The sequence below is a fragment of the Cebus imitator genome, unplaced genomic scaffold, assembly GCF_001604975.1.
Source record: "Cebus imitator isolate Cc_AM_T3 unplaced genomic scaffold, Cebus_imitator-1.0 Scaffold148, whole genome shotgun sequence".
Classification (NCBI taxonomy): Eukaryota; Metazoa; Chordata; class Mammalia; order Primates; family Cebidae; genus Cebus; species Cebus imitator.
In genome coordinates, this window is record NW_016107463.1 from 1,701,080 (window position 1) to 1,726,413 (window position 25,334).

General features: G+C 43.5%; 1 protein-coding gene and 1 pseudogene across 1 annotated transcript; both read right to left on the bottom strand.

Annotated features, from left to right (window-relative positions):
* Positions 1 to 2,010: 2,010 nt before the first annotated feature.
* On the bottom strand, positions 2,011 to 25,334 carry GCM1 (glial cells missing transcription factor 1). Its single transcript, XM_017542884.2, has 6 exons — positions 25,248 to 25,334; positions 22,506 to 22,709; positions 9,210 to 9,462; positions 7,087 to 7,199; positions 5,892 to 6,020; positions 2,011 to 3,965 (listed from the first exon to the last, which is right to left on the bottom strand). The coding sequence occupies exons 2-6, from the start codon at positions 22,578 to 22,580 to the stop codon at positions 3,225 to 3,227; spliced, it is 1,311 nt and encodes a 436-aa protein (XP_017398373.1). The 5' UTR covers positions 22,581 to 22,709; positions 25,248 to 25,334; the 3' UTR covers positions 2,011 to 3,224.
* Positions 24,328 to 24,421, bottom strand: LOC119473313 (annotated as a pseudogene).

Consider the following 25,334-nt stretch of genomic DNA (forward strand, 5'->3'; position numbering starts at 1 on the left):
TGTCACCCAGGCTGGAGTGCAATGGAGCAATCTTGGCTCACTGCAACCTCTGCCTCCCGGGTTGAGAGATTCTCCTGCCTCAGCCTCCCCGGTAGCTGGTCCTACAGGCGTGCACCACTACACCCAGCTAATTTTTTGCCTTTTTAGTAGAGGCGGGGTTTCACCATGTTGACCAGGCTGGTCTTGAACTCCTAACTTCAGGTGATCTGCCTGCCTTGGCCTCCCAAAGTGCTGGGATTATAGGCATGAGCCACCGCCCCCGGCCATTTTGAATGCAAATTACTTTCAACCTAGACTTCTAGTCTCAGGTAAACTCTGTGCCAAGTTAAAAAACAAAAACCAAAACCAAGTATATGATTAAGACATTCCCAGACATTCAAGGGCTCCAAAAATCTTTTCTCAGAGAACTAGTGGGGATTGTGCTCTATCAAAACGGTGGAATACACCAAAAATGGGAAAGACACGAACCCAGTCGAGAGGAGAGGAATGTAAGCCCAAAGATAAAGGAGCAGCAGGACCAGACAGGAGCCTGCCCACACTTGTCCAGAGATAAAAGCCTCCAGGAGTTGCTGGGGGCTGGGGATCCCAAAGGAAATCGACTGGAAAAGGCACAACAGGACTTTTCAGGGGAACTGCCATGTTCTATATCTTGATTTTGGTGAGGCTTCATTGTGTACAATGACCACATGTACAGTGTTCAAAACTCTGTAAAATGATTTGAGTTTTATTGTATGTAAACCGTACTTCAATACATCTGATCTTTGTAAATTGCTGGAAGAATGCGTGCGAGTAGTGGTGCTATGTCCTAAATCCTAATCTATGGTCAGAAAACAATAGATGTATAAAACTAACAGTGGGTGGGATTGAAATCCACAATCAGGGGGCCTTCTGCAATGCCAGTAGGTCCTATTTCTTGGTCCAGATGATGTTTACTCAAGTATGTGCTTTAGAATTCTGCTAAACTGAATATATAAGGTTTTTATCGATTGATTGAGACTGTCATCCAGGCTGGAGTGCAGTGGCACAATCATGGCTCATTGATTTGATAAGCATCAACTTCCCTAATTCAAGTGATCCTCCTGCCTCCCAAGTAGCTGAGACTACAGGTATGCATGATGTCACCCAGCTAATTTTTAATTTTTTGTAGAGACGGGGTCCCGCTATGTTGCTCAGGCTTAAGCGATACGCCCACCTTGGCCTCCCAAAGTGCTGGGATTACACGTGTGAGCGTCCATGCCTGGCCAATATGTTTTCTGAACAAATCAAAATGTTTATCAATAGGGACTATTTAATTATAATCGTCATTTAACGCATAATGCACCATTAAAAATGAAACAGCTGTGATCCTATATGCTTATAAGAACCTAATGCTCAAATTGGATCCGAAAATGACAAAATTCCGTGTTAAAAATGAATCATGAATCTGATGATATCAAGTATGTCGTCTTTCTCTCTACATATATGCATATTATATATATATATATAGACACAAATACATATATATAAAATATGTGTGTGGGCCAGGCATGGTAGCTCACGCCTGTAATCCCAGCACTTTGGGAGGCTGAGACAGGTGGATCACCTGAGGTCGGGAGTTTGAGGCCAGCCTGACCAACACGGAGAAACCTTGTCTCTTCTAAAAATACAAAATTAGCTGGGCATGGTGATGCATGCCTCTATAATCCCAGCTACTCAGGAGGCTGAGGCAGGAGGATTGCTTTAATTCGGGAGGCAGAGGTTGCAGTGAGCCAAGATTGAGCCATTGCACTCTAGCCTGGGCAACAAGAGCAAATCTCTATCTCAAAAAAAAAGTGTGTATGTATTTTATGTAATATATTTCATACATATTATATACAATTATATATGCAGAGAACTTCGCTAATATCTAGAATAATAGACAAGAAACTGGTCAGTGTCACAGATAGGAGACTAGAAATAGACTTCTTTTTTTCACTTTTGAATTTTGTATCATGTGCATCTGTTAATACTTTAATGAAGGAGAAGGGATCATTTACTTTGAAAATATTTGTTTATTGCATGGTTCTCTCCAGATTTTATGTCTAGGCTTACATTTATTATAAAGTACTTCAGCAAAGAGGAGAAACTGGCATTCAAACATGGCCGGCCAATCATTGCCAGGCTAATTGCACAAAAACTTCTCTAAGCAAACATTTCTCACCTATTACAAACCCCACATTGATATAGGTGCCATAAAGAATAAATGGAACAAAACAAAAGCCCCTGTGCAAGGGGAAGTCAGTGAGGAAGAGGGAAGGAAACGGGAGGCAAGGAGACCACGATCATCACTAGTATTTCTCTTCATATGGCAATTTAACATTGCTGTTCTTTGTCTTTATGAAAAATGGGGTGACGTCGCGTTCCTTGTCTTCACAAGTCTTAGAAATCATCTAGAAAACATGTATTTTATACACTAGTCTCAAACTAGACAAAATATTCAGTACTTCAGTGATGGAATCTTCAGCTTTTCACACCTTAGGCAGTTCTTCCACCATCCATTTCCATTTCTTCATTCTCAGTTCTCAAGAAGGCATAGAACAGATTCTAGGTTGGTGGGCATTTCACATGTCGGCTCTACTCAATTTGCAACAGTGACAATGAAAACCCAGCATGCAATGCAAATGAGGTGCTGCTGGGAACCCCAAATAATGTCGGGGAAAAAGCAGAGGGCATTTCACATCCTAGACGGGACAGGTTTCCATTCCTTACCAAGGATGGAAGTACTAGAGTGAAGGAGAAGGAGCCAAAGGATTACTCATGTTAAGAAAAAATTCTTGTCAGCTGGGTGCGGTGGCTCACGCCTGTAATCCCAGCACTTTGGGTGGCTGAGGCAGGCGGATCCCTTGAGGTCAGGAGTTTGAGACCAGCCTGGCCAACATGGCAAAACCCTGTCTCTACAAAAAATAGAAAAATTAGCTGGGCACAGTGGCAGGTGCTTGTAATCCCAGCTACTCGAGAGGCTGAGGCTGGAGAATCGCTCGAACCCAGGAGGCAAAGGTTGCAGTGAGCCGAGATTGTGCCACTGCGTTCCAGCCTGGGTGACAGAGGCTCTATCTCCAAAAAAAAAGAAAAAAAAAAAAAGCCTTGTCTACTGCTTATCATGATTCTCATTTATCTGTGGTTATGTTTTTAAAATTATTTCCTAAGGAAATTCTTTCAGCCCTTCCCCATTTTGGGGGTCGAGGGCGCACCTAGCGAGAGTTGAGTCATCTTAAAGGACACAGGTTCAGAAGCATCTCATTGTTGCAGTGTTCCAAACCCAAGTATGTCATTTCTTCCTCAAAATCCCATTTGCTGCTCTTGCTTGGCAGTGAATATTGCTGGTGAGGATGAGAGGTGTAGGTGAAGAGAAAGGGGTCTTCCGGAGGTGAATGGTACGCAGGGGACTGGACGTAGCTGTTAAAATCCACATGTACCTTCTCTTCATAAAGATTACCCCCTGGATTTGGCCATAATGGTGGACAGCCAGTTTTGGCTGCAGATGGCTCCAATGGAATCTGCTGGTAAAAGGGTTCTGAAGAGTTTTGGGAAGAAGAGAAGTTGCAAGACCAGCTGGTCAGAGAAAAAGGATAATTGGAATAACAGTTGTCATTAAGAGGATTTCTCCCCAAAGCAGCGTTTTTACTCCACGTTTGCAGATCACCATGATCAGAGTAGACTCCGGAGGCAGAAGGAGGAAGCAGGTCTCCACTACCGTAGGTTCTGCTACTAGACAATTTGCGCTTTTCATAGAGCTTCGTGGGGTCCACAGGGGAAGTCTGGTCAGTCAGATCTGTGATTCCTCCCAGACCATAACTCTTGGAGAAGGAAAAGCAATCATTTAGTGAGTTCTGTTGAGGAGTGTTAGCTATTAAATGTCCACTGTAACTACCAGGCAATTGGACACCTTCCTGGAAAGACCAAGTCAAAGGTAAACTCCCCTGACTTTGGGTTTCACCTGGAAGAGACTGGAAAGGAAAGTGAAATGCTCCTGTTAATAAGTTAAGCAAATCAAAACCACTACCATAGGCATCCATGAGTTACTCTGCACAAATAAGAACTCCGTCAGACTTTCCTCATTCCTTACATATTAATACTTGACGTACAAACATGCAGCAGCTTGAACACAACCATGAAATGCTTGAAAAAAGCAAAGGCAGCCAGGCACGGTGGTTCATGCCTGACAAATCCCAGCACTTTGGGAGGACAAGGTGGGCGAATCGCCTGAGGTTGGGAGTTCAAGACCAGCCTGACCAACATGGAGAAACCCTGTCTCTGCTAAAAATACAAAATTAGCCGGGCATGGTGGTACATGCCTGTAATCCCAGCTGTTTGGGAGGCTGAGGCAGGAGAATCACTTGAACCCGGGAGGTGGAGGTTGTGGTGAGCCAAGATCGCACCATTGCACTCGGCCTGGGCAACAGAGTGAAACTCCATCTCAAAAAACAAAAAAGAAAAAAGCAAAGGCTGTCTCTGTTTCCATGTTAAAGCCTACTAACCAGTTAAGAGCTGAATTTCCCTACCCTCTGTAGAGACATGAGTGTGTTTAAGATGTTTCACACTCAAACACAAAACACAAATCTGATATCCTAATTGCCTTTTTTTTTTTTTTTTTTTTTTGAGATGGAGTCTTGCTTTGTTGCCCAGTCAGGCTGGAGTGCCGTGGCACGACCTCGGCTCACTGCAACCTCCACCTCCTGAGTTCAAGCGATTCTCGTGTCTTAGCCTCCCAATAGCTGGGATTACAGGCGTGTGCCACCATGCCCGGCTAATTTTTATATTTTTAGTAGAGATGGGGTTTTGCCATGTTCAGGCTGGTCTTGAACTCCTGACCTCAAGTGGCCCACCTGTCTTGGCCTCCCAAAGTGCTGGAATTATAGTCATAAGCCACAGTGCCTGGCCCCCTAATTGCCTTTTTGAGAAACTTACAAGGAGCTATTTACAAAAAATCAAAGTATAACTACAAAGATTTATATTATACTCAGTACAGATCTCAGGGGTCTCTCGCTCTCATCATTTCCACCCTTGACTTTTCTATTTCTCAGTGCTGGTTGGAGTGTGAGAAACCATAGTTGCTGCTGCTGTTTTTCCTTTCCTCAAGAGATTTTTCTCTGAATTCATGGGGATTTTGTTGAACCATTATTCAGACCTCTAGAATACGAGTGGTAGATTTTTCTAAATGGGGGAAGTATATTGTTCTTTAATTAATCATTAAGAAAAGAATCTGGTTGAGAATTAAATTATGCTCTTGTTTAGGTAACACTACTACCTATCAAGGAGATAGTTTCAGGGGCTAGAGAAAAAGGGCTGTGACCAGGTAGAGTGGATGAGGGACTGAGATGCCCCTTGACTTGTCCTATGGCTGGGAGAAAGGATAAGGGAACAGCCATTTGGGTTTGGGGGACTCACATTTCCCTACAACAGACCCAATTACAATTTTCCTTTATAAAGTACATTTAGAGTCTCTGGGAATGGACCAGCTCCATCTCTGTTCTCCCAGAAAGAAATGTGCAACTTTGAACAGTAGAAAAAGTATAGGAATTACTAACCATATTAAGCAGACAAACGCAAAAACCTATGATCTGCTGCCCATAAAGCCGTGGCCTTCGTGTCACAGTTTGTCTGTGGGGAGTAGCCTCCACTCCACCATTGCCACCCTGGGATAGCCATCATTTTCAGAAACTGCTTGCTTATTTCATCTTGGTAGAGTGTGCTAAGAAAACAATCTGTTTGAGGATGTATGGAAATCCGGGAGGTGGGTGGTGAAATGCAGGTGCCTGATAATCCGTGATTTCTGGCTTTCCTGTGTCAGCTAGGTACCCGGGAAATCTACTGCCCCCAGCATAGGCATGGCAAGCTACTACATGTGTTGAACATACATGATGAAGGTTTACCCTGGTCTCTGTGCTCCCCTTCAGGCTCAAGGAGACGGAGGAAGGTGTTGTGTGCACTTTCTTCATGGCTCTTCTTGCCTCGGCTTCCAACTTGGTTTCTGGTTTTGGATGATCATGCTCTCCCTTTGACTGAAAGGAGACAGGGAAGCAAAAAGGAAACGAGGTAACACTGACTAGACTGTGCTTCATGGTGCGTCCATTTTCACTGTGTGTCCTCCTCCTGGGTGGTATGGCAGTTGCCTATTGTAACAGGACTCGATGAACCTCTGAAGAAGCTTCCAAGCCCACCGTGTTACTGCCTGCCTGCCTCTCACCCACCCAGCGAAGCCATAATCACAGTGATATGTAACACTTATTGAATGCTTCCTGTAGTATGGACAGGACATTGATATAAACACTGTGTGCCTTGTATCTCATTTCATCCTCAGCACAACCCTTGAGGTACATATTATCATTATCACTCCCGATTTACAGAACAGGAAACTGAGGCATGGAACGATTATGCCCCATGGATAACCTCCTCCAGAGGTGAGGGAACTAGGATTTCCCTCCCTGGAGCTGGCCAACCTGAGAGTCAATAGTTAAACATTCAGGAATTTTGTAGGCTGATTTTTAAAAAGGACTGCTGGCTTGAAATCAGCCATGGTTGGAATATTTCCATTACAGAAGTTGGCAAATGCTACAAATCAGGACATTTTCTTTTCTGGAGAGCTGGTTTACCAGCATCCCACTAATTCAAACCCGGGCAGTCTGAGTCAGGGTCCATTCTTCACCACTGTTGATGCCCCTGCCCCATTAGTACTCCTTACACATTCTACAGAAACCTGGGGCTCGGAGGAAGAAAGTCACCTGCTCAGTCAGGTTTACAGAGCGAGTGAAAAGTCAGAGCTGGTATTAGAACTCAGGTTTGCTGAAGGCTACCAGTGGCAAGCAGCATGCTTAGTAGCACTGTGCTAACCTCAGTGTGACTAGATTAGCTGCCGCTTCTCCTGAGGAGTGCAGACAGAGATAGCCAGCTCCCCTTCTAGAGCTCCCCAGCACTTCAAACATCTATTAGAAGTGCGGGGGACAGACACTTGCTGTCTCAGAGGGACAGCCCTCAGGCTTGGTGCAGGATCTCATTCATCTGCGCATCTCTAGCCTCTAATGAAACTCCTCAGTAATGAAACTCCCATAACTAACTCAAAAATCCAACCTGGAAAAATATAAAGCGTCCATCGTGTCTCCAGAAGTTGGTGACCGGGAAGCCCCCGTGACCTCGGCACGGGATGAGCTTCAGAGGCCCGTCACAGTTGGGACAGCGTTTCCCTACAAAAGAGCAGAGGAAAATGACCACACCTGGCTGAACCATGTCAGTTGACTCCTGTGCAGCCCTAAAGATTTTAGGCCTGACTCTAGGATGGCAGAAGATAAATCTGGGCAGAGTTTTATGGGCTTCCATTCACTAGATATTACCCCTGACCCTAGGAAGCCTGGACTCCAAAATGGCCCAGATGGCTCTCACACATGGATAGGGGAAGTGGTTGCCTACCAAGTCGGGTATTTCACAGGTCAGGGAAGAGCTCTTCTGCTCAAAAACCTCTCCCTACTTATTTAGTGATATTTGAAATTCTGGCTGGCATGTTGGCTCACACCCATAATCCCTGCACTTTGGGAGGCCAAGGCAGGTGGATCCACTTGAGGCTGGAAGCTTGAGACCAGCCTGGTCAACATAGTGAAACCCTATCTCTACTAAAAATACAAAAATTAGCGGGCATGGTGGCGGGTGCCTATAGTCCCAGCTACTCAAGAAGCTGGGGCAGGAGAATCACTTGAACCTGGGAGGTGGAGGTTGCAGTGAGCCGAGATCGCACCAATGTACTTCAGCCTGGGTGACAGAGCAAGACTCTGTCTAAAAAAAAAAAAAAAAAAAAAAAAGAGAGAGAGAAATTCTTTCACCTCCTAATGAGAACTAAGGGTCTAAGGGTCAAGAGGCTAGGGTTTAAGGGTCAAGGAGCCAAGCCACATGGGAGAGTGAATGCAGCTACTAAATTTTCACAGAGGTATAAATGACTGATACCAGGTCCTGACCGAGCAAGTTTTGAAGACAAACTACTGGGAAAAATATAAAGTAACTTGAGGTTTGATGTGGGCAAGGTACAGGGCATGCTGAATGTATCTATTTCATAATCCAGTGAATTTGTTTTTAAAAACGAACAAATATCTCAGCATGTGACTATGATGTAAGCCTAAATAAATGGAATTGAGTCTAACGTCTCATTTGGTCTCACAGCTGCCATCCACATTAATGCACACATTGAGATCACTCAGGGACCCACAAGAGGTCCAGTGGCAAGTCCAATAAACTACTTTCTTCTAAATTTTACATCGGTCATTGATGAATTAACATTACCACCTTAAGTGATACATTTTTCTTTTTTTTTGTTGTTTGGAGACAGAGTCTTGCTCTGTTACCCAGGCTGGAATACAGTGGTGCAATCTCAGCTCCCTGCAACCTCCACCTTCTGGGTTCAAGGGATTCTCTTGCCTCAGCCTCCTGAGTAGCTGGGATTAAGGTGCCCGCCACCACACCTGGCTAATTTGTGTGTGTGTGTGTGTGTGTGTGTGTGTGTGTGTGTGTGTGTGTGTGTGTGTTTTAAAGTAGAGATGGGGTTTCACCATGTTGGCCAGGCTGGTTTCAAACTCCTGACCTCAGGTGATCCTCCCACCTTGGCCTCCCAAAGTGCTGGGATTATAAGCATGAGCCACCACGCCCAGCCATTTTTCCTTTATTTTGGAGTCAGGATCTCACTCTTGCTGGAGTGCAGTGGCTTCCTTATGGCTCACTGCAGCCTTGACTTTCCAGGCTCTACCACTCCTCCTGCCTCAGCCTCTGGAGTAGCTGCAACCACAGGCACATGCAACCACAGCCAAATAATTTTTAAATTTTTTGTAGGGATGGGAGTCTCTTTATGTTTCCCAGGCTGGTCTGGAACATCTGGGGCTCAAGCAATCCTCTATCTTGGCCTCCCAAAGTGCTGAGATTACAGGTGTGAATCACCACACCTACCATCTTCCCTGGAACAGGAGCCTTGAGTCTGGTGTCCTAACCCTTTTGGTGGTGGGCACTCTGGGTATAGCAAATACGTGAGGTCCCTGCTGGGACACAAGAGGTCTGGTTGGTTCCCCTCCATCTGCTCCACGTCAGAACAGCCTTGGCCTCCACTACACTCCAGGGTGAGCATTGCATCCCAGGGCGGTGCTGGGATACGGTGACCCATCTGGCAGGGGCATCTGATGGATGCCAGCTGTTTGCTGGTGCTACCAAGCTCTACTCACTCTGCTGCTTCTGCCGGGCCTTGTCACATATGGCAGGTCTCAGGTAGATCTTGCGCCCCTCCTCTGCAAGGCAGTCGCGGCCACACACCACCACACCAAGGCAGGACTTCTTGAGGATGCGGGAGTTGTGGTTGTTGGTGTTGCGCATGGCCCAGCTGCTCAGGTGCCGCTGCGCATTCTTGTCCTCCGAGCTATAAATGTGTTTGGCGTAGGAATCTGGCCACTCCTGGAACCAGTCTGTCTTTTTCACGTTCTGATAGAAACAAAACAAATACGATTGTAGTTTAAGCTGGAAAACGCAGCTGTCATCTGACTGTGTGCGGTGGCTCATGCCTGTAATCCCAGCACTCTGGGAGGCCAAGAGGGGTGGATCATGAGGTCAGGAGTTCGAGACCAGCCTGGCCAAGATGGTGAAACTGCATCTCTACTAAAAATACAAAAATTAGCCGGATGTGGTGTGCACCTGTAATCCCAGCTACTTGGGAGTCTGAGGCAGAGAATTGCTTGAACCCAGGAAGCAGAGGTTACAGTGAGCTGAGATCGCACCACTGCACTCTAGCCTGGGTGACAGAGTGAGACTCCATCTTAAAAAAAAAAAAAAAAAGAAAGAAAAAGAAAACAAAGCTATAACCTACTGTGGAGTCAGTAAACAGGAAGGATGTTTCGGCATCTAGGAGCTGGGCAAGAGACCTTTGGCAAAAGCTTCCCTACGTTTAATTCTGACAGCGGGATCAGTGAGCCCAGCACAACAGCAGCAACTGAGTGCTGTGTCCATCAGGCATCAGGCCTCTGGACCACGAGCGGTAGCCACTGTGAGTTCCATCTGACTGATGTTTCTCTAGCCCTCAGTGACACAAGTAATGATCATTTCTCAGTAGAAATTTTTGAAGGTTAAGTAAGGCTATGCTCTTGCACAATAACGGTGGAAAACAGGGCCCTGTGTGGTGGAGATGCCTGTAGTCCTGGCAACTCAAGAGGCTGAGGTGGGCAGATGGCTTGAGGCCAGGAGTTCAAGACCAGCCTGGGCAGCATAGCAAGACCCTTTCCCCAAAAATTCGAAATAAACTGTGGAAAACATTGTGGTGGGATAGTGAGATATTACCTTGTACCACGCTGTGGTTACCTTCTGGGAGTCATATAGGTTTACGCAATGTCACCAGAGATGAGCAGTGGGAAGGATGGAAAGGCCTGGTCAGAGAGACCTAAGAGCCAAGTCCTCCCCCAGAGACTGCCTTTCTTTTTCTTTACTCCTGTATTCACATGCCTCAGATGTAGCACGGGAATGAGAAAGAGCTTGTTTTGACTGGAAGTGTCTCTGTTATTGCCCTGGATTGGCACTATGCCCTGCGTATGAACATCTGACTAAATTCTCCTTTAATACATCAGAGACAAGGGGAGTTGTTGTTCAATGAACAAAGTTTCCATTTGCAAGATGAAAATGTTCTAGAGCTCTTTTGCACAACAGTGTACATACAGTTACCATGACTGAACGATGCACTTAAACATGGTTAAGATGGGAAATTTTAAGTTGTGTTTTTGATCAAAATAAAACAATAATCAAAGGAAGCTTGGGTGGGTGCAGTGGCTCATGCCTGTACTCCCAGCACTTTGGGAGGCCAAGGCGGGCAGATCACCTGAGGTCAGGAGTTCAAGACTAGCCTGACCAACATGGAGAAACCCTGTCTTTACTAAAAATACAAAGAAGTAGCCAGGCGTGGTGGTGCATGCCTGTAATCTCAGCTACTTGGGAGGCTAAGGTAAAAGAATCGCTTGAACCTGGGAGGCGGAAGTTGGGGTGAGCCAAGATCTCGCCATTGCACTTCAGCCTGGGCCACAAGAGCAAAACTCTATCTCAAAAAAAAGTCAGGGACACAGGACACTTAGTCCTTACAGCACACATTATTTTGCTCTCTGTACCTGTTTTTTCATCTGTAATATAGGAATAATGAGACCTGCCTACCTGAAGTGTTCTTCTAAAGATTAAATACAATTATATATATTAAATACTTAGCACAGCACCTAGCATGCTGTAAGCTCTAAATAATTGTTAGTGTGATGTCATGGCTCATATTCCAAGGCCCTACATTGGTGCACAGATGCCGCATTTGACCTATCCTGCCTGGTTCTTAGAATGAGAATCAGCAAGCAGTGTCAGCAGTTAAACTTAGGCTGTACCCATCCCCTACGGCTTTCAGAGACTTGGCCTGGTGTAAGAACATTTTTCATCTAGAACGTCCTAGAAGGTCAAAATAGAAGATTCTAGAAGGTCCAGAAGAAGCAACTAGGGTGCTTCTTGTTTGCTTCCCCAACCAGAAAGCACAGCCCAAAATATATTTACAAAAAGGACAAATTTTAGAAAAAAAAAGTAAATGTCAGTGTCAGGCTAGATGGGCTTTTATTGAGTTAGACTTCAAGTGTAGAATGTGCCAAAGAACTTTGTAATTTGAGACTCTGGGCAAGTAACTTTGTCTTTAAAGCCTTGTTTAGCTCTTCTCTAAAACCGGGACACTGATTAACCCTGCCTCACAAAAGTGCTGTGAAGAGCAGATGTGTTGTAAACTATAGATTCCATATAATGATAATTGTTGAATGGAATGTCATGGGGCCTGAGGTGGTCTGAGGAAATATAAATGAGAGAGTTTTATGTAAATGACTGAGTTTTATGTACCTGCAGCGTAGTACTATGTAGTGGTTAAGAGCTATAGTATGCAAACTAAGGCCCATGGGCCAAATCCTGCCCATTGCCTGTTTTTTGTAAATAAAGTTTTATTGGAACACATCTATGTTCATTCACTTCAGTGTTGTCTATGGATGTTTTTACACCACCATAGCAGAGACTGTATGGCCCACAGAGACTACAATATTTGCTATCTGGCTGAGACTGAGACTCCTGGCTGCAAGCTTGGACTCTGGAGGTACACTGTCTGCCTGGGTATGAGTCTTAAGGAAGTTCTTTTCTTCTCAGTGCCTCTGTTTCCTGCTCTGTAAAATGGGGTAACAGGAGTACCCCACAGGGAGGTTTTGCGGACTTACTGAATTAATACACACAATGCACTTGAAACAGTGCCCTGCACCCAGCAGGGCTCCACCTCAGTGTTAACTGTTATTCTACCAGATCTGGAACCACCCTCAGTCAGTCAATGAGGTTGTAAGAGTCACTGGCTCTCGGAAGAGAGAAGAGGTCTCTTTATGCTTTAAACCTTGCCAAGCTGAATGTAAGATAAGAGTCCAAGTCCCAGCTGGCGCGGTGGCCCACGTCTGTAATCCCAGCACCTTGGGAGGCCAAGGCGGGAGGATCACCTGAGGTCAGGAGTTCAAGACCAGGCTGGCCAACAGGGCAAAACCCTGTCTCTGCTAAATATACAAAAAATTAGCCAGGGCAAGGTGGCGTGTGCCTGTAATCCCAGCTACTTGGGAGGCTGAAGCAGGAGAATTGCTTGAACCCAGGAGGCGGAAGTTGCAGTGAGCCAAGATCATGCCACTGCACTTCAGCCTGGGCAACAGAGTGAGACTCCATCTCAAAAAAAAAAAGAGTCCAAGTCTCTATAAAACAAAAACTTAATTGGTACACCTCTTGTTCTACAACCTTCCTTCTCAGGGCACAACAGTGGCTGGCCCTTTGTGTGCTGTGCTGTAACTACTGTGGTTTGGGAAGGGGAAAGGGTCTAAATAATAGGAGGGTGGCATCTGAGAAGTTCCCTGTGGTCCCTTAGGCAGCTACAGCAGAGTTTTCTGGATGGCCAGGCCAGGATGCTGGTTGAACCATTTGCTTTTTCCAAATGGTCCCCTCTGCTCCCCAATTCCCAGGTAATTCTAGGCCTGCTAAGACTCAATGCCTGGGGTGAGAGAAACTCCCTCCCTCCCTCCCTCCCTTCCTTCTTGTGACCCAAAACTACAAACAACGCCCCCCTTTTTTTCTGTCACAGAAATGCCATAGAAAGCATAATATTTTATTTTTTGAAATAATAATGTAGGTTAAAACATTAAAATATGTACTTTTGGCCAGGAATAGTGGCTCACCCCTATAATCCCAGCACCTTGGGAGGCCGAGGCTGAAGGATCACTTGAGGCCAGGAGTTCACGACCAGCCTGGGCAACACAGTAGAATCCACATCTCTCTACTAAAAAAATTTTTTTGAGTGTACTTTCCTCTAATATTGGACTGTAAAAAACTACTGGTGCACTTGAATGACTCCAATAAAAAACACAGTTGTCAGGCTAGCAGAGATGAGGTCAAGGTGGACTTAGAGGAAAGCCGAGATTTTCATGCTTTAAAGGTGAATGGCCTCTTCAGGCTGGTCAGAGCCATAGACCCCACGAACCAGAAGGGGTGGAATATATCTGTGAGAACATCTCAGATGTTCTGATTAAAGCAAAGACTCCTTGCCTGTAGAGGAAGAAATGATCTCTACCATCCTTTAAGTCTTTTTCCTGAGAGTCCCTCCACTGGTACCTTAGTTCTCCAGTTCTATTAATAATGCAGTAATGCCGGGTGTAGTGGCTCACACCTGTAGTCCCAGCACTTTGAGAGGTCAAGGCGGGTGGATCACTTGAAGCCAGGAGTTCAAGACCAGACTAGCCAACATGATGAAACTCCGTCTCTACCAAAAATACGAAAATTAGCCAGGCACGGTGGCACATGCCTGTAATCCTAGTTATTTGGGAGCGTGAGACAGGAGAATCGCTTGAACCTGGGAGGCAGAGGTTGCAGTGAGCCAAGATTGCATCACTGCACTCCAGCCTGGGTGACAGAGTGCTTTGTTTAAAAAAAAAAAGCAGTAGGTCAGGTGTGGTTGCTCACGCCTATAATCCCAGCACTTTGGGAGGCCGAGGTGGGCGGATCATGAGGTCAAGAGATCGAGACTATCCTGGCCAACATGGTGAAACCCCGTTCTACTAAAAAAATACAAAAATTATGTGGGTGTGGTGGCACGTGCCTGTAGTCCCAGCTACTTGGGAGGCTGAGGCAGGAGAATTGCTTGAACCCAGGAAGTGGAGGTTGCAGTGAGCCAAGATCACACCACTGCACTCCAGCCTGGCGCCTGGCGACAAAGCAAGGCTCTGTCTCAAAAAAAAAAAAAAGCAGTAATAATTTGGACAATGTATGGACTGAGAACATCACTAGGAGTAAATATACTCACATCAAGCTAGTCTCTGGGCCATTTATTCTTACCTAATCTTTGACCTGGATGGTTAGTGAGGTCTTTGATGTCTTTTTACACTGAAATTAAGAGAAAACCCAGATCTCAATAATGCAAAGGAATCCAAATGTCGGATGATTGTGATCTCTGAAAACTGTTAAACCAAGGCCTCAGAGAGGTAAAATTTAATAAGAAAGAATAATCATTTCTTCATCATGTTTAGCAAATCCCCACGAAATATTTTCTTCTTTTTAGATCCTTTGTTTGTTTTAATTTTTAACTTTTCATGAGTAACTCTTTGTTTTTCCTCTTAGTTAAGAAGTTTATAATTGAAAGGGAATATTTCTAAGGTTTCCAACATGTAGACCTAACTAATTTATATTTTATAATCTCCTGGGTAACATCATGGGGGGGGGCGGTTAATTGATATTTCTATGGCTTTTGGGGATGGTTTTTTACTAATGGATTTAATCCTGTAAATCAAAATCTTTGTAACTCTATGCACTCTTAGAACACCCTTTACCCACACCTCATTCTAATTTATTCAACTACTTGAAGTTTTAAGAGGATACCTGAAGAAGTTAAGTATGTATTGTTATATAAAACTAATAAATTAAAATACAAATTCTTTTTTTTTTTTTTTGAGACGGAGTTTTGCTCTTGTTACCCAGGCTGGAGCGCAATGGCGCAATCTTGGCTCACCGCAACCTCCACCTCCCGGGTTCAGGCAATTCTCCTACCTCAGCCTCCTGAGTAGCTGGGATTACAGGCACGTGCCACCATGCCCAGCTAATTTTTTGTATTTTTAGTAGAGACGGGGTTTCACCACGTTGACCAGGATGGTCTCGATCTCTTGACCTCGTGATCCACCCGCCTCGGCCTCCCAAAGAGCTGGGATTACAGGCTTGAGCCACCACGCCCGGCCCTAAAATACAAATTCTGAAATAAAGTATCAAAAATATTTACATTATCATATGATCATATTCTGAAATTGATTTTCATTCAGAATATAATCCATCCTCATATAAAGTAATTATCTTCCAGGTTTTCATTAATTATATAAATTGCTTAGTCATGGCTTATAAATAAATGTTTCCAAATAGAACAGGAATAGCAAACAAATATACTTTAAAGCAAATTATATAGAGGTAAAAAAAAGTCAGATATCATGGAAAACAGGAACAAATATTTAACCAATATTTTGATTTATACACAACTTTTCAGGAACTTACCTCTTCTGGGCCAACTGGAAATAAAACTCCAAGTGCTACCAAGGAAAGAATTTCAACTCAACAAAATGCTTTTGTGTTTATTCAAGAATTACTCCTTAATTCTTGGAGGAGTAATGGTGGGGAATGTCTGCAGGCATGGTGGGGAATGTCTGCAATCCCAGCTGCCCAGGAGGATAAGGCAGAAGGTTGCTTGAGCTCAGGAGTTCAAGACCAGCCTAGGCAAAATAGTAAGACCCTCATCTCAAAAAAAAAAAGAATTACTGATTACTCATTAGACTAATCTTGGTATTTCTTAGTCAAGCGATCAAGACTCAGGACAATGTTCCTTATTTACTCTGAAAACACTAAGCTAGGCCAAGTTACCCCAGCTTTCGACCTCTGTCTCTCATCTACCTGTCTTCTCTTTTCCCTTCCATTTCTACTCCACCCAGCTAAGCAAGGGACCTGCTACAGGGTACCAGAAGAGTCCCTGCTACCACAGATACAGTAATGCTCCTAACTGCATCACACCAGAAGCACAGAGTGGCAGAATTCTGGCCCAAATAGCAGAGGCCCCAGTGATCATGGGAGCCCATCTTTATAATTAAAAAATATATATATATATATAAAATGGTTTAACTTGGCCAGGCACGGTGGCTCATGCCTGTAATCCCAGCACTTTGGGAAGCTGAGGCAGGCAGATCACTTAAGGCCAGGAGCTCGAGACCAGTCTGGCCAACATGGTAAAACCTCATCTCTACTAAAAATATATATATACATAAATCAGCCAGGCGTGGTGCTGTGCACCTGTAGCCCCAGCTACGTGGTAGGCTGAGGCATGAGAATCACTTGAACCCAGGAGGCAGAGAGGTTGCAGTGAGCCAAGATCACACCACTGCACACTCCAGCCCAGGCAACAGACAGACTCTTGCCTTAAAAAAAAAAATGGTTTAAGTTGAGTGCCTGCAGTTCTGGGCTGGCTTCCTGCAGGTTATATTGAAGAGAAATGCAATTAAAAAATAGAGGAATGCTCAGAAACAGGGGAAATGAGATTTGTAAAGACATATGCGCCAGGCGCAGCAGCTCATGCCTGTAATCCCAGCACTTTGGGAGGCTGAGGCGGGTGGATCACCTGAGATTGGGAGTTCGAGACCAGCCTGAACAACATGGAGAAACTTCATCTCTACTGAAAATACAAATTTAGCTGGGCGAGGTGGCACATGTAATCCCAGCTTCTTGGGAGGCCGAGGCAGGAGAATCGCCTGAACCTGGGAGATAGAGGTTGCGGTGAGCCGAGATTGCACCACTGCACTCCAGCCTGGGCAACAAGAGCAAAACTCCATCTCAAAAAATGAAAATAAATAAAAATAAAGGGTGGATATCATAAAATATATATATATTTTAAAAGGCATATGCAACATAAGCAACATACAGGAAACAAATACAAGAGAGGAAAGGTTTACTGAGGGCAAGTGGAGTTAGAAGAATTGAGGCCTTTCTAAGCCCTAGGATCTGATCTTGACACTTTCCAGCCCAACAAGACTAATGGCTTTCTACTACCTATAAAACAACCGAGTCCTCTTAGGATGGTCTGCTTCCAAACCACCAGCAGCCCCCAAAATCTTTATGCTGAACACTTGTGCACAACTCTCTAAAGTGGGAACATTTGAGTCTTCAGACCCTGGTTCCCTACAGTGACCTTGATAGTCAAAGCCCTTGCCAGGATGGTTATATGGAAATGCCATGGGTAATACCAAGCAGAGAGTAATGCAACTCATTGCATTATGTTTCTTTCCTGCTGTCCAGACCAGCATGCTTCCTAAATTCAGACTGTTGCTATAGTTAATGACATAAATCATAGATGATTGATCTAATTTTTTTTCCTCTAACCTTACACAAACTCTTCTGGCTTTGCTCCCCAGGCAAGAGTCATATTGAATTACACACTCCCTCTTTCAAACTCTTTTAGCACTTTTCTACATGGCATTGATTCTCTATTTGGGCAGTGATCTTGTTCTACTAGCCCAGAAGATCATGAGCATTTCCATGGAAATTAACAGAGCTTAACAGCCCCAGTATCCCTGAGCCTACTACAGTGTCTCCCACAATTCAGTTTCTCAAAAATGTCTGATATCTTAGTGAGGACATCACTGCTCACTATTGTCAAAGTTAACCCATAAATCTTGATGTATCTGAACTATTTAAAGACACATGGAGTTTCTCAGACCAGCGATGCAATTTGAATTTGGGTAATCATTTTGAAACTTGAAGGCCGGGTACAGTGGTTTACACCTGTAATCCTAGTATTTTGGAAGGCCGAGATGGGCAGAACTCTTGAGTTCAGGAGTTCGAGACTAGGCTGGGCAACATGGCGAATCCCCATCTCTACTAAAAATACAAAAAATTAGATGGGTGTGGTGGTGCGTGTTTGTAGTCTCCACTGTTCTGGAGGCTGGGGTGGGAGAATCACCTGAGCCCAGGAATTCAAGGCTGTGGTAAGCTAGGATTGCGCCACTGCACTACAGCTTGGGTAATGAGAGTGAGACCCTGTCTCCAAAAAAAGAAAAGAAAGAAAAGAAAAGAAAGAAAGAATGAGAGAAAGAAACTTGAAGCACTTGAAAAGATAAACAGAAAAGGAATTTTCCTACATGTCGCATAAGTAATATTCCTGCAAGAATAAAAAATTATGAAATATAAACTATAAGTGATCTGGACAGATGGGACAGAGAGTGAAATTAGAGAAATTTATAATCATAAAAAGCCATTGCATGTGATCCTCCGAATCACATTTTTTAAATGCCAAAAAGGTAGTCTGGCAAACATCAACCACCTGAAGAGCTTCAGGAAAAAGTTTCATGGTCAAAAATAGGTTAGGGTAACACTGCCTAACAACAGCCTCCTTGGGAGAATCACCAGTGCACAGGAGGGTGAAAAAGGCTCCAAGCCTGCAGTCAAGAAATCTGCTTAACCTTGTTGAGCCTCATATTGTTCTTTTTCTTTCTTCATAGTACCTATTAAAATTCCATGTAACTGCCAGGCACAGTGGCTCACGCCTGTAATCCCAGCACTTTGGGAGGCCAAGGCAGGCGGATCACAAGGTCAGGAGTTCGAGACCAGCTTGGCCAACATAGCAAAACCCCGTCTCTACTAAAAATACAAAAATTAGCTGGGCAGGGTAGTGCCTGTCTGTAGTGTCAGCTACTTGGGAGGCTGAGGCAGGAGAATCACTTGAACCCAAGAGCGGAGGTTGTGGTGAGCCAACATCACGCCACTGCATTCCAGCCTGGGCAACACAGTGAGACTTTGCCTCAAAAAAAAAAAAAAAAAAAAGAAAACCTCCATGTAACTTGTACTCTACAGAATATATTTAGGGAACACTACTCTAAACATCTTAGAGATTGAGGCAGAATATGAGGAGAATTACTACTTTCATTCTACAGGAGGTAACTAAGACTTAAGAAAATCAATTTCTCCAGACTCACACAGATTCTAAACAATGCAGCCATTCATTAATGAATTCCATATTCAACATTTGTTGTTTCATACACGTCAGGCACTGTGCTAGGCACAGGGTAACATTTCTAGAATTCTAGACTATTAGAACTAATAGGTACATACCAGACCATTTGGCACAACCCCCTCATTTTCAGGGAGGAAAGGAAGTTTCAGAAAAGGTAAACAACTCAAGGCTCTACAAAAAAAAAGGAGTTGGAACTAGAATTCAAATCTAGGGCATTTGTCTTCAAGTCCTGTGCTTTTCATAGTACACTCCTCTGCCTCCAGATATGCTCACACCATACAAAATCTAATGTTTGAAAATCTTTCCAAGAGCTCAATTGCTTCGTGATCCAATGACAAAGCCAGCACAAACCCAGAGGAGGATGGTATTCTCTCTACCCAGAAAATATTAAGGAATATTTGCATTTTTGATCATTTCCCCAGTATATTTAACAAATTGAAAGGCATTTAGCTACTTCCATGAGCAATCTTAGTACTTTTTAATGAACTATAAATACATTTCTAAAACCAAATGTGCATTTTTGCTATAAATTTCTTAGTTTAATTTCCTGGGTAGCTGCAAATACTTTTGGAAATTCATGTTGGAACGTGAACTTTTGTGAGCCTCAAGTTTCCCTATAGGAAAGAGGTTCTTCATCTCTTGTTTATAGATCTGATGAAGAATCCTGTCCCGGAAAAAAACTGCCTGTTAAGACACAGTGTCACCACCATTTCACAAGGTTCTCAAGCTCACTAAAACTCTTGCTCTAGAACGTGACACTGTAAAGTCTTCTACATATCTGTTTACTTCAACTCTTGATTTTGTGTCTGTCCAACTTCAACTTGGGTGCTGCAATCACGAAGTTAGAAATAGGTGAAAATATAGGTCCTGGGAGCCAAGAGTAATTAAAGTTTACTTTAAGGTTTCCCCACAATAGTGACAATAATTCTAATACTAATTAAGAGCAACAACAAACACAAATCCCTAAAATAGATATTTGCACGATTCAACTATGGTTTATAGAACCATTCATAAATGGATGGAAAGTGGGGCATACTTTTTGTTCTCCAGCTCTGTCCCAAGGCCTATCAGGAAAGGATATAGAGGAGTGGTAGCGAGCAGCGGGAGGGGTGGAGGGGATGGGGTTGAAATTTAAGGAAAAGCATAAAGAGAAACAAAAGGAAGTGTTCATTAGAGAGAAATTCTGGAACAGTTACAAAGATAAGGAAATCTCTATTCCCTCTTCCCTGCTTCTGATAACTCAAATTCCTTATTACTCAGAATCAGGTAGACTGAACTGATTTTTTTCATGACTTGGTACTGATGATGTCCAGTCCTAGCCCTCTAGGCACCTTTCCAAACAACTTCCAGGGAAAACATCTTAAATGTTAAGAAAGGAAAACAGGGAAGTAAGCAATGATACATGTGTTAAACAACGAATGAGTGTTAAACAACTAATATGTGCCTATAATTCCAGCTGCTTGAGAAGCTGAGACAGAGGGCTGCTTGAGGCCAGTAGTTTGAGACCAACTTGGGCAACGTTGTGAGACTCTCCACTCAAAAAAAATTTGTTTTTCCATTAGCCAAGTACGGTGGCATGTGCCTGTGGTCTCAGCTTTTCAGGAGGCTGACGCAGGAGGGTCACTTGAGCCCAGGAGATTCAAGCTGCAGTGAACTATGATGGTGCCACTGCACTCTAGCCCAAAAGACCAGGCAAAACCACGTTTAAAAAAAAAAAAAGCCAATTTCCAAAGAAAATGTGAAATCAAGTCACTGTATTTCAGTGCATATATGGTATTTACAAAATAGGAGAAGTGGCCAGGCTGTTTATGCCTATAATCCCGGCACTTTGGGAGGCAGAAGCAGGTGGATTGCTTGAGCCCAGGAGTTCAAGACCAGCCTGGGCAACATAGGGAAGCCCTGTCTCTACAAAAAAAAAAGAAAAAAAATTAGCAGGGCATGCCTGTGGTCCCAGGTAGGCAGGGGGATCGCTCGAGCCAGGAGTTCAAGACCAGCCTGGGCAACATGCAAAACTCCATCTCTAAAAAAATACAAAATGAGCCAGGTGTGTTGGCATGTGCCTATGGTCCTAGCTACTTGGGTGGTTGAGGTGGGAGAATCACGTGAACTCGGGAGGCTGAGGCTATAGTGAGTTGAGATGGCGCTAATGCACTCCAACCCAGGCGACAGAGCCAGCCCTGTCTCCAAAAAAAATAAATAAATAAATAAATAAGAGAAGAAAGAAAGAGAGAAAGAAAGAAAAGAAAGGAAGAAAAAAGAAAAAGAAAAGGAGAAAGAAAGAAAGAGAAAGAGAGAAGGGAGGGAGGGAGGCGAATGAAAGGAAGGCAAGAAAGAAGAGGAAAAAAGGAAGAAGATCATGCTGTATTCCACAAGAGTACAATATCATTTGGATTTTAGCACATTCCAGTTAGACATGAATCTGAGTTAAAACCATCATTACAGCAAATAAGGTTGTATGAGGACTTGAGCATAACAAAGTCAATTTATGGCCAAATAAATCATCGTGGATTTTAATCATACCATGTAGCCAGAAGGAGTACAACCTGAGTCAAGCCAACTTTGAAAGAGAGGGGAAGTAACAATGTCTTTGCATCAGTTTAAAAGTGTGGGAGTCTGGTAAGTAAAGACCCACTCAAATCGTAGGTCTTGCCATCTCCTCTTAAAATCCCTCAGGCAGCTGTCTAGCTGAAGCTCTGGGGGACAGGAATTTACTCAGCTGGAACCCTCACCAATTTCCTTCCAGGTCTCTGTACATTAATAGTCAAGACTTCATAGCCTAATGTTGAAAGCAGATTTTCTTTTGCTTTTGAGATGGAGTCTCGCTCTGTCACCAGGCTGGAGTACAGTGGCACGATCTAGGCTCACTGCAACTTCCGCCTCCTGGGTTCAAGCAATTCTCATGCCTCAGCCTCCCGAGTAGCTGGGATTACAGGCATGCGCCACCATGCCCAGCTAATTTTTATATATATATATATTTTTTTGAGACGGAGTTTCGCTCTTGTTACCCAGGCTGGAGTGCAATGGCGCGATCTTGGCTCACCGCAACCTCCGCCTCCTGGGTTCAGGCAATTCTCCTGCCTCAGCATCCTGAGTAGCTGGGATTACAGGCACACGCCACCATGCCCAGCTGATTTTTTGTATTTTTAGTAGAGACGGGGTTTCACCATGTTGACCAGGATGGTCTCGATCTCTTGACCTCATGATCCACCTGCCTCGGCCTCCCAAAGTGCTGGGATTACAGGCTTGAGCCACCGCGCCCGGCAATTTTTATATTTTTAATAGAGATGGGGTTTCACCCTGTTGGCCAGGATGGTCCCGAACTCCTGACCTTGTGATCTGCCTGCCTTGGTCTCCCATAGTGCTGGGATTACAGGCGTGAGCCACCACGCCCAGCCGAAGGCAGATTTTTTTAGCAAGTACATACCTGTGGAAGTTTCACATCATTAATATCCCAGCTTAATATTTCTTTGTCTTCAGAATCAAAGTCATCAGGTTCCATGATAGTCAGGCCAGTCGAGGTTTCACCTATTTGACTCAGAAGTGCTTGAGAATTTTGTTCTCAAAGGTTCTTGATAATAGCTGGATCGGCCCACTCAAGCACCTTAGACCAGGAGATTGTTTCCTAAGGCTAAAAAGTAAGTCATATTAGTATTGACCATTAAAGAGAGGGGGAAAAAAAAATCAGTGCTGCCAGAAAAACCTGTTTCACTGACATTTTTCAAGTACCAACATACTACTAAAAAAAAAAAACAAAAAAACGTAGGAGCCATTAGTGATTTTACTTAAAACTTGACTGTCGGGAGTTAGAAGCATGTGATCATTGCTTTCACCCTTGGGTTTGGGCTTGCCTTCTCATTGCAAGATCTAGGTTGTAAAGGCCTTAGCAGAGACAGTTGTCATCTGTAACCAATGGCCAGGACCTTTTCCTGCTAGGGCAGGAGGAAACGGGCTTGGAGTTGTTTCTACAGAAATTCCTTCATAAATTAGCTAATGTATGGCCGAAGTTGCAAGAGGGGAACATCACATTGGATTTACCTAGAAAAATATGTATTTTAAAATCAAATCATGGTAAGGATTAGTTTTGGTCTCTGCAATAAATCCTCTGTGCACTATATATCTTCAAATATTATCAACTAATATGCTTATAACTGATTACTCTGAAACAGGGTTTCTTAACCTTGGAACTATTGACATTTTGGACCAAATAATTCTTTGTTGTGGGGAGCTATTTTGCATGTTGTAGACTGCTTGGCAGCATCTCCGGTCTCTACCCATGAGGTGCTAGCAGCCTGTAATCCCAACACTTTGGGAGGCCAAGACAGGTGGATTACTTAAGTCTTGGAGTTCAAGAGAAACCCTGTACAAGAAGTACACAATGCTAGCTGGGCATACTCAGCCCAGGAGGTCGAGGCCGCAGTGAGCCAAGATTGTGTCACTGCATGCCAGCCTGGGTGACAGTGAGACTCTGTCTCAAAAAAAATAAATGAATGAGTAAATAAAAGTTTGTTCAAATCGCATTGCTTTCTTCATAAGAAATATTGCTCTAATTTCTAACTATAATTGGTTAAAGGAGATTTACAAAGAAAAAAAGAAACAAAATTTGAAATCTTCTACCCTGAGGAAAAAAATGAATAATTTTGCAGATGAAAGGTACTTGTTAGTAGGATATGAAGTGAAACATGTTCACATGTGTAACATTTCCATTTACTGGTACTCTTATAACAAGAGACATAATGATGTTATGTAGAGCTATTTAAAAGTGAACTCAAACTACAAGGTAGATTAATAGTCTAAGCTTTGGCAAGACCCATTAACTCTGTTCTCTGTTCTTTAGTTTTTGGTTTGCTTTGTTTTGAGACGGAGTCTCACTCTTGTCACCCAGGCTGGAGTGTAGTGACACAATCTCGGCTCACTGCAGCCTCCACCTCCCGGGTTCCAGTGATTTTCTTGCCTCACACTCCCGAGTAGCTGGGATTACAAGCTCACACAACCACGCCCAGCTAATTTCTGTATTTTTAGTAGATACGGGGTTTCACCACGTCAGCCAGGCTGGTCTTGAACTCCTATCCTCAGGTGATCCACCCACCTCTGCCTCCCAAAATGCTGGGATGACAGGTATGAGCCACCGTGCCTAGCCTGTTCTTTAGTTATTTAATGTTAAATAATCCTAATACTTGTGAATCACTGAACCCTACTAAGGGAGAGTGTACGTATATAGAAGACTGTTGACCTGAACATATAAATGAAGTTTTTTGTTTTTCTTTTTCTTGTGTGCCCTACATGTCCAGAGAAATTTCTCTACTAACAAACTATAGAAATGATCCCTGAAAGTATAATCTTTAGAAATGGAGTTCTTGACCATTAAATAACAAGCTAATCTGAGACTCTTCCTGTCTGTTCCACATACCCATGCTGAGTTACAGCCTAGTGGTTGCAGAGCACGAAGTTTCTGTTCCCCAACTGAATGTTGATTTTCAAGATGAAATCCTCATGGATTTTAAGTAAAGTTCTATGTTTAGGAAACAAACACTGTGTTACTCAAGAAATGATGCTGCAGATTAACTCTAATTCAAAGGACTTAAATAATAGGTATGGAAGACGCAGTTGTCAGGCAGCCGTTCCAACTACTTACCTCTCAACAGGAACGATGTTGTCTCTGATGGTGCGAATTTTGTTAGAACTAATTGGAATAGGTCTACTTTTTAAAAACCTTGGAAAATAAGGTTCATATTTTCAAAAATCAAAATCATTGTTATAAAGCCTGGGCAATACGACACGATTCTTTTGTTTTCAGATTAAGAGAAGGATAATAAAGGAAATCTTATTACACAACAACGATGTGGTTTTTTAGATTTTTCTCCCGATATTAACTTTGGCTAAGTGAATGAGCATTAATTTAATATTTCGCTAAAAGTTAAGAACAAAAAATAAAAAAGGAGAAAAGACCATATTACAATCTTAAACAAGTAAACTCTGTTTTCCTCTTCGAGGATTGAAAGACTAAACTTGTCAAGACTACTTTTTTTAAAGCAACTTGCGCAAAGTATATTCAATTTTCATCATTTCTACAGAAAAATGAACTAGAACAAATGAAACCCTGTAGGAATGGAGTGGTCATTACCGCCTCCTTACATTTGCCTCTCCATGGGATTTCTGGCTTCCTTACCTTCGGACTTCTTATGGAGAAGCAGCCAGCACTGTGTTGTGAAAATCGTATTGCTGGTTCAAGTCCCAGCAGGTTCTGGTCATTTTC